We start from the raw sequence: 9675 nt of genomic DNA on the forward strand, positions 1-9675 counted from the left end.
TTTCAAAAAGTACTAGCTTTATAGAAAAAGAATAGTAGAAGCTGGTCACCATGTGGCACAGCCCTATAATTCTAGCCTCTAGGCAGAGGGATTGTAAATTCTAGTTCAGCCTGGGCAACTCAGTGAGATTCTGTCTCAAAACCAAAAATGAAAAGGGCTAGGGTCTAACTTCAGTGGTACAGTAATCCTGGATTCAATCCCTAATACCAAAAGCAAACAAACAAAAACACCCACCAATATTTGTAAGTTGAATTTAAAGCCTTAAGAAAAACTAGGTTTTAAAATTTACAGCTATAATAAATTGAATACTAATCACAAAGACAGTATGTATTCTTTTCAATGTTGACAAACATACTCCCTCCCCCTTAGAGACTAAATATCTCAAATGACAGCCATAAGCTGGGAGGTTTCCCAAAATATCCACTGATTTTAATCCAGTTGGTCCTAATACAGAGTGGAAGAGCAGGTCATTTGGGGTCATCTTTTTGGCTACTCTTCCTGTTGCAGGCATTCCTCTAGAGTTATGTTGCTGTGGTTGAATTTCAGTTTCATTCTTGCCCCAAAAATCACATTCCTCAGAACACCAGTAAAAACATGACACTTGCCTTTTATCTGGACACTAGTATCCTTAAATCCACGTGTTATATCAACATCAGTGAAATAATGAAGTTAGCATTTGATGATGGTTAATTTATCTCTCCTGATGAGATATAGACACTGGGAGAATGATTTTCTCAAGTTTAGTAAAGGGAAACCAGTGACTATTAAAGAGATACTGGCTGGGTACATGTCTGTAATCCCAGTTACTTGGCAGGCTGAGGCAGGAAAATTGCAAGTTCAAGGCCAGCCTGGGCAATTTAGCCAGCCCAGTTTCAAAATAAAATAATAAATAAGTAATAATAATAAAATAAATAATAATAAGTAAATGTTCATTAGAATGCTGTCATAGCATACCTGAGGTCCTGGTTCATTCCTTAGTACCATGGTGGGGGTAGGATACAATTACAGAATATCCATAGATAGGCTGATTGAAGTAATTTTCAAATAATTTACCTATAAGTTATATATAAAATTATTGTTGTAGACCACTTCACAAAATATATCTGTGATGAAATAATTTATGTATGCTGTATATGACACAAAGGCCAACAGAAAATCATATATTTGATTAATTAATTATAATTAATCTAATTTGATTTCTTATATGTAACTGGACTCTTCTTGCCCAAGGAAGAAAATTTGCAGAGTAAGAAGAAACTGAACAGGCCTTTTCAAAATGTCCTAGCTTTGAAAGTGAAGAAAGCATAGTAGCCTCCACAGAAATGGGCCTCAGGAGAGAAAAACAATGGTGGATTAGAAACCACAAATGAAAGCAACACTATAACTTTCAAAATCTTTTATCTGAGTACTCCCCTGTTAGAGGCAAAAAAGGGATTATAGTTCTTGGTGTAGGTAGGCCTCCCAGTGGGTATTATCTTGTAGAACAGTAGTGAAGGACACTGATAGTTTTAAGGGAGGGAGTCACATGCTTAGATTTGTTGGTAAAGTGGTGTTTTGCCCCCTGGATAGTTGAGAAACAGGCAATCTTATTTATGGCTAGTGGAAGGAAATATCACTGTTGGGCACTTTATATATTCCTATAAAATTATAATTATATATAAACATTGACCTAGTATATGTCCCTCTAGAAATTAAACCCATAGATATACAGTCCAAAGTGTAAAATAATAATTACTACAAGCTTATTAACTTCAGCATTAATCGTAATAACAAAATTGGAAACAATGTAAATGTTCATCATTCATTAAATATCAGAGTAAGTGACTTAATAAATATCAAATTATTAAATATTCATTTATATTAGAATATTGTACAGTTGCAAAAAAGATTGAGGAAAATTTTAAAGTCTTGAATAGCTCTTCAAAACTTAACAGAGCCATAATTACCTTTTTGTGTAAAATAGAGGAAAATAAAACTGAATTCACATAAAAATTCTGGACGAGTATATATATATATTCAAAAACCAAAATTTGTTACTTAAAGTGGAAGGAGAAGAGTTAAGCCATATTCACTAAATATCTTTATAGATGTTGAATTTTTAAACTGCATAATGTGTTTTCTACTCAAAAGATTTTTAGAAAAACCCATTTTGTGGTGCAGTCTCTGTGAAAAACAGTATGGTGATTCCTCAAAAAATTTAACAAAAAATATCATATCCAGCAATTCCACTTCTGGATATATACCCCAAAGAAGTGAAACCAGGCATTCAAATGTATCTGCACACCCAAGGTCCTAACAACATTCAAAATGGCAGAAAGGTGGAAGGAACCCAATTATCTATATGCAGATGGATGGATAAAGAAAATGAGACATAAACCTCTAATGAAATATTATTCAGCCCTAAAAGGAAATAAATTTGACAGATGCAACCCTATGAATGAACCTTGAAGATGCTATTCTAAGTCAAATAAGACAGTTAAAAAGAATAAATATTGTGTGATTCCTCTTCTTAGAGTAATGGAATTTAACGACAGAAAGTGAATGGTGGTTGCCAGAGCTTGGGGGAAGAAGGGAAGAGTTAGTGTTTGATTAGTACAGTTTCTGTTGGGAAGCAGGAAGAGACCTGGAAACGGGAGATGGCAATGGTGGCACGGCAATGTGTTTAAAACAACAGAATTGTACAATTACAAGTGGTTTAAAATAAGGGCTGCGGGTGTAGGTCAGCCGTAGAGTGCTTACCTAGCAAGCACAAGGCCCCGAGTTTGAGCTAACCCACCCCCTAAACCCCCCCAAAAGGGAAGTCTGGTGTGGTGGTGCTTGCCCATGATCCCAGCGGTTAGGGAGGCTTGAAGCAGGAGTATCAAAGTTTAAAGCCAGTCATCAGTTTAGCGAGGCCCACAGACCAATCAGTAAACGGGGAAATAATCACAAGAATATTGTGGTAAACGGGAATAAAATCACAGCAATATTGTGCTTTAAAGTTTCCAGAAGAGGTTTTACTTAGTACAGTTAACTTGAGTTTGGGCGCTAAAACTCGCGCCCAACGTGGGGCTCGAACCCACGACCCTGAGATTAAGAGTCTCACGCTCTACCGACTGAGCTAGCCGGGCACCGGGAAAATAAAGTTTATTTCTTTATGTTTGGAACGAAATTGTGATTCCAGATCTAAAGTTGGATTTACTTGGACTTTGATAGACTTACTAAATGCCTTAATAGTCTGGAAAATTTATACTCTGCAATTTGTGCCTAACCCTCTCAAACATTTGCATCTGTTTTCTGTTTACTATTAAGGACCTAATCTGTTTACATCCTCCACAAAGCACATGACGCTGAGAAGGAAAAAATAAATGCATCAAGATGTCTCTGGAGTGCTCAACATGAGGATTTGTAATCAGGAAAGACAGGAAGTGCCTGGAGGTCAAAGTAGCGCTGGAGTCCCTGAGAACTCTTTCTTATCCGCGAGGATTCCACATTGAGATTTCATCTCACACTAGGCATATGGGCAGTCATCAAGAATACAAACAATATAAATGCTGGATTTTCTTCAGCGCTCTACAAACACGCTGGATTTCTAAATTTCTTGAACGTAGAGGGGGGAAAAAAGAGGAAGAAAAACGCAACTGGAGATGCCGGGGATCGAACCCGGGGCCTCATACATGCAAAGCATGCGCTCTACCACTGAGCTACATCCCCGCTTGCTACAAGTCTCCTCTCACTCCTTACTTAACTGTCACTTGGTGCAGGACTCAGAAAAGCAGACAACTCGCTGACGCGAGGTCCCAGCAGCTGCAAAATCAGGATTCACCTAACTACGAATTGTTTTAATAATTCTCAGTTGACCGTGGACAAACTGATCTCTGAAGCGGGCGACCCAGAGGGTGAACCGAGCCTGGATATGAATCTGGGGGACAATGGTGGTAAAAGAAGAGGGAATCGTCAAAACACCGTGAACTGTGACACGTAAAAGGGAATTAAGGAAGACTTTGTGCAAGGTGTTACGTTTCGTTTTTTTAAAGGGGAGGCTAATGTGGTAAAATATAGAATATTTGAATAAAACAATCTAGAGCAGTAAAATTAATTATTAATTACTTGTGTTGGAGGTGGGGAAGGACACATTGTCCACTAATTTGGATTTTCCACTACTTTATGTCATTGGAATTTTGAACCACGTTAAATCTGTTCAGGCCAACAAAAAGTTTACCAAATTACTCTGGAAACTGGAAGTTCAGCCGTGAACAAACACAGTCAATTCCACTTTTAGATCTCCCATTCCCGGAGGTATAGAGTGCTAGAGAGAAAATGGAGCCAGTTATAAGGAAGAGAGAGGTGGGAAGAGAGCTTCTAAACAGTGTGTGTGGTTGGGTTAAGCTCCAAGGACAACGTGACATTTGAAACAAGCCTTGAAGGTAAGAAATGAGATACACAGGTATTTGGAAGAAAATAGGTGTAAACAAAGGAAACAGCCCCATGCAAAAGCTGTGAAGTAGTAGTATTAATGACATTTGGCTGAAATAAACACCAGAGTTGTAGAAAATGAGGACAAAGTCTCAGGTGTAGGAGTTGGTAACATAGAAAGGGTGAGGCCTTCAGGTTATTGTAAGGACCTCAACTTTTTTTTCTACATTTTTAATTGGTACATTAAAGTTGTACATAATGGTAGGGTTTGTTGTTACGTATTTGTGTATGCACACTATATAACAATATAATTTGGTCAACATCATTCCTCAGTATTTCCCCTTTCCCTCTCCTCCTCCTCCTTCTCCTGGCCCCTTTCATCTATTCTACTGCGCTTCCTTCCATTTTCATGAGACTCCTCTCATCTTACTTTTTTTTTCTTTTTCCTCTCTAGCTTCCACATATTATCGAAAACATATAACTCTCAACCTTCTGAGTTTGGCTTATTTACTTAACATAATGGTCTTAAGTTTCATCCATTTTCCTGCAAATTATGTAATTTCATTTTTATTTATGTCTGAATAAAACTCTATTGTGTATTTATGCCACTTTTTCTTTATTCATCCATTGGTGGACACCTAGACTGGTTCCATAGTTTGGCTATTATGAATTGTGCTGCTATAAACAGCGGTATGCATGTATTACTATAATATGATGACTTTAATTCTTATGAGAAAATACCAAGGAGTGGTCATATAGTGCATGCCTAGTACTTTGAGGAACCTGGATACTGATTTCCATAATTGTTCTACTAATTTATAACTCACCAACAATATAAAAGTGTTCCTTTTTCTTCATTTCCAGCATTTATATTGTTTGTATTCTTGATGACTGCCATTATGACTAGTGTGAGATGAAATCTCAATGTAGTTTTGATTTGCATTTCCCTAATTGATAGGGATGTTTAACATCTTTTTTTCATATATTTGTTGTCCATGTGCATTTCTTCTTTTGAGAAGTATCTTTTTAATTCATTTGCCCATTTATTAATTGGTTTATTTTGAGTTTTGGTGTTAAGTTTTTTGAGTTCTTCATATATTCTAGGTATTAATCCTGTCAGAAGAGTAGCTATCCAAGACTTTCTCCCATTCTGTAGATTCTCTCTTCACATTCTTAATTGTTTCCTTTGCTGAGCAAAAGCTTTTTAATTTATGCCACCCAATTTATTAACTCTTGGCATTATTTCCTGAGCTTTAGGTGTTCTATTAAGAAAATCATTGCCTGTGCTTGTATGCTGAAGTGTTGACCCTGAATTTTCTTCTAGGAGTTGAAGTTTCCTAAGGACCTCAACTTTTATCCAGAGAATTGGTAGCCATTGGAGGATTTTGAGCAGAAGAGGGCTGGGATGTATACTGTGAAGTCATTACCACAGAAAGGTCTTTCAAGTCAAAAAGGAAGATCTCAATCTTCAAGTCAAGAAGAGATCACAAGGGAATAAGTGTAAACAGAGGCCCAAGGCCAGAACATGGGCAGAGAGAGGAGCAGAAAACCACAAGGAGGCTAAAAAGAAAGTAGGGAAGACCAAAGAAGGCAAGAAATTTCGGGAAATTTAGTATTCTGAAAGGCAGCGAGAAAAAGGTGTCAGGAAGGAGAGAGCATCCTGAGGTTAGGTCTTGGCCTTTGGGTTAGAATTGCACAGGTCGCTAACGACATCTACAAGACTGATTTCTGAGGAGAGTGGGGGTGAACGCCTGATCCTAGTGGTTTCCAGAGGGAATAAGGAAAGAAGATGTGGAAGCAGATAATTCTGGCTGCTCCGGAGGGGTTCGAGGTGGCCTCCGGAGCAACAAACAAGATGGGGGCTGGGGGAGGGCGGGAAAGAATAACAGTGAATAAAGTGAGAAAATGATTAAATTAATTACTTGTTCAAAAAATGAAATAAAGAAATGGGGTACCACAATTATAGGAAATGTAGTTACAGAAGCGGATAGAAGGCTATGTTTGACAGAAGGGGACATGGCCAGGTTCTAGACCCTAAATTTAGCTCGGCACAGGGTCGGGATGAACCAACTCTCAGAGAACCTGATACCGTGGCTCCCGGCGCCAGGCCTTTGCCCCGACCATGCAGAGTCGGCCTTGGTTGGCAACTGGGATGACGCCTAGCTGGGCAAGTGCGTTCACCTGTCCCGGCCTGTTTCCAGATGCTGATTAGGTCAGATTGAGCAGCCTGAAATCCGAGGGGAAAAGCGACAGAGAGGGAAGCCTCTGGCGGAGGTGGGGATTGCTGGAAACTAGAGCAGTGGGTGTATGGCGCGGCCGGGCATATGCATTCTGTGGTTTCCTGCCAGCCACCACCGTACACCCTCCTCTCCCAGCGGCTCCCAGCCGGGTACACCCTCAGCTTACGTCTCCGCCTGCTAGTATGAGCCCCGCCCTTCCTCTCCCAGTAGGCATTCGGAGGCCAGCCTGGGCTGCTGAGCTCTGAGCCTGGTACAGAGGCCTCCGACAGGGTCGCCCGACTCAGGTGCACAAAGGGCGCCCATGGCGGCCGTAGGGCCCCGGACTGGCCCGGGCGCAGGGGCCGAGGCTCTGGCACTGGCTGCAGAGCTGCAGGGCGAGGCAACGTGCTCCATCTGCCTAGAGCTCTTTCGGGAGCCAGTGTCCGTCGAGTGTGGCCACAGTTTCTGCCGCGCTTGCATCGCGCGCTGCTGGGAGCGCCCCAACACTGGCACCGCAGCCGCGACCCGCACGCTGCCTGGTCCTCTGCCCTGCCCTCAGTGCCGAGAGCCCGCACGCCCTAGCCAGTTGCGTCCCAACCGGCAGCTGGCTGCTGTGGCTACGCTGCTTCGGCGCTTCAGCCTGCCAGGGGCTGCCACAGGGAAATGTGGGACCCCGGAAGCTGCGGCCTCAGCGGCGATTGTCCGGTGTACACAGCACGGAGAACCGCTGAAGCTCTACTGCCAAGACGATGGGCGCGCCATTTGTGTGGTGTGTGACCGCGCCCGCGAGCACCGCGCTCACGCTGTGTTGCCACTAGACGAGGCGGTTCAGGAGGCCAAGGTGAGCTCGGGTCCCACCCCTGAGGGTCCTCAGGACCCTCAGCTTTGGTCCAGCTCTTCCGCCCAAGCGGTACAGACAGGCAAGATGGAGGGCCAGAAGAGCCCCTGTCTTTTTTCTCCTATCCCACGTTGCTCAGCACTGTTTCTTGGGCTGAGCTTGGTTCTCTCCGTGTTGTTCCTGACCACCCTCGGTGCCACCTCCCTCTCCCCAGTACACCGTGTTTCCTCTGAGCAGATACTGGGTAGCCTACATAATGCTCCCAGATATTTGGCGATTCTTTTCCCTGTCTGCCCCCAGCCTAGCCAAGTCGGCTTTATGGTAGCTGTTCATTTCCGCAAGAAGGTCTCTGTCACACACATCTCCATTCTCATCCCTTTCCTTGAGCGTGGCTCTACTCAAAGTCTTCATTTCATAGGGGATTTAGTGTGACGACCTTCCCAGGAGGTCGGAGAGTGGAGTGTGAGGTTTCTGGGCTAAGTGGAGTGCCTAGAGACGTCTAGGCTGAGCTATGGGGGTGAATTCTGGGTGCCTCCGCCTTGATTGCTTTCTTTCTGAGGCGGCATTATCAGGGGCGTGTGCGGGGTCCTCCGGGATTCCAGTCTTTGCTACCCTACCCATCTCCAACCTTCCCACGTGGGGTAGGGGACACAAGAGGGTTTGGGTATGTGTTGGGCTGGGGGTCTCGTGTTTCGGCCTAGATTGTGCAGCAGTTTCTCTTGGGGAATTGAAACTCTAATGCATTTGAAGTCTCACTGCAGTAGCTCTGAACCCTTAGGTGTAGCCTGCATAGGCTATATTCACCCCGACTTCCAGAGATGACTTCTACCCAGCCTCCTCCTCCATGAGCGGAGATTTCCCTTTCTCCTGGATGGCTTCAGGAAGGCACATGTGGGGTCTCTGGTTTCACCCGCAGGAGCTCTTGGATTCCAGACTGAGGGCCTTGAAGAAGGAACTGGAGGACTATGAGGTGTTCCGGTCTACAGAAGAGAAGGAGAGCAAAGAGCTCCTGGTGAGTCCCGTTGTGGGATAATACAGGGCTGCCTACCACCAGGACTCAGGGTGCATGTGTGGTGTTGGAGTGTATGCTTATGAATTTCAGAAAGATAATAGATTGCATATTACATAGGTTGACTGTATAATTTACCTTACAAACCAGAGCTTTTGAAAGTGAAAGGGAGTGCTACAAAATTGTCATAGAAGAGCCAGCCTGAACTGGAACTTCCCCAGTGAATTAGGATGTACAGTCACTCTAATTTACATGATATGCCAATTAGGGCCTGTGGGAGGGTAATTGAACACATTAATATTTCTTCAGAGAAACATATAAATATTCATATGAAGAATGTTAGTTCAACTGTCACATATTAGTTCAAGTCATGTTTTGCCACAAAAAGAGTAGTGAAACGTTTTTCCATTTTCAGAATTATTATTATTATTATTATTATGAAATGGAGCCTAAGAGAGAAGGGGTTCTGGGATTATCAGAACTGTTCTGGACACTGACATAAGACAGGAGGTTTGGGGACTTGGGTATTGTGCAACTCAGGGTGCTCAGCACCTCTCCATCTCCCAATTAGGATGAAATTTTATTTTTCATAGAGTAGAACAGGAAAGTGGAGTGGGGTACATTTTGGTTAAGGTGAGTCACTGACTATCATTTTCACCTTGAAATTTCAAGCTCAATAAGTAGGTATTGAAATAATTAAAGGATCTACCAGGGCCTGTAAATTATGGTGCTGGAAATTTGGAAGGAGAGGGTCTTTTTATCCTCAAGGTCAGGAGAGATGGAAGAAGACCCTCAAATTCATATAGCCTAAGGTCCTCTCCTGACCCTTAACTGCATCTGTTATACCTTCTTCTGTTGTGCATACCAGACCTTCACAACTGATCATTTACTTCCCTCTGTAAGGAAGAACTCACCTTTCCAGATCTTCATCCCACCCTATTCTGCTGAAAAAAAAAAAAAAAAAAAAAAAATTTTCAATATAAATCATACAGAATTTGGCTTCAGAAATCCAATAACTGTGAAAATTATTCCTCAGTTCTGATAAATAATTTAAGATAAAATAAAGATAAATTTATTATTTTCACAATAAAAATCATACATTATAAAACATTAATCAATTACTTGCTAAATAATAGAAATATTGCATGTTCTACACTCTATTGTCAATTAGGAAAAATACTTTATATCACAAATTTAGAGCAGTGGAGAAAGCC

At 42.1% G+C, this 9675-nt stretch overlaps 1 protein-coding gene and 2 non-coding genes across 5 annotated transcripts in view; 1 reads left to right on the forward strand and 2 right to left on the reverse strand.

Moving 5' to 3' along the window:
• Positions 1 to 3037: 3037 nt before the first annotated feature.
• Positions 3038 to 3110, reverse strand: Trnak-cuu. The gene has a single exon. It is a non-coding gene; the product is annotated as a tRNA-Lys (tRNA).
• A 511-nt stretch (positions 3111 to 3621) lies between these two features.
• Trnaa-ugc lies at positions 3622 to 3693 on the reverse strand. The gene has a single exon. It is a non-coding gene; the product is annotated as a tRNA-Ala (tRNA).
• Positions 3694 to 6822: 3129 nt separating this feature from the next.
• Positions 6823 to 9675, forward strand: part of Trim7 (tripartite motif containing 7) — an 8629-nt gene continuing 5776 nt past the window's right edge. Inside the window, exons 1-2 of one of the 3 annotated variants that reach the window (XM_048786728.1) lie at positions 6823 to 7455; positions 8369 to 8464. In XM_048786728.1, the coding sequence (XP_048642685.1) occupies positions 6937 to 7455; positions 8369 to 8464 (615 nt within the window). In that variant the 5' untranslated portion in view covers positions 6823 to 6936. The remainder of the gene's footprint in view (positions 7456 to 8368; positions 8465 to 9675) is intronic. The other 2 variants (XM_048786736.1, XM_015507249.2) reach the window with 2 other exon arrangements.

The sequence above is a fragment of the Marmota marmota genome, unplaced genomic scaffold (genome assembly GCF_001458135.2).
Source record: "Marmota marmota marmota unplaced genomic scaffold, marMar, whole genome shotgun sequence".
Lineage (NCBI taxonomy): Eukaryota > Metazoa > Chordata > Mammalia > Rodentia > Sciuridae > Marmota > Marmota marmota.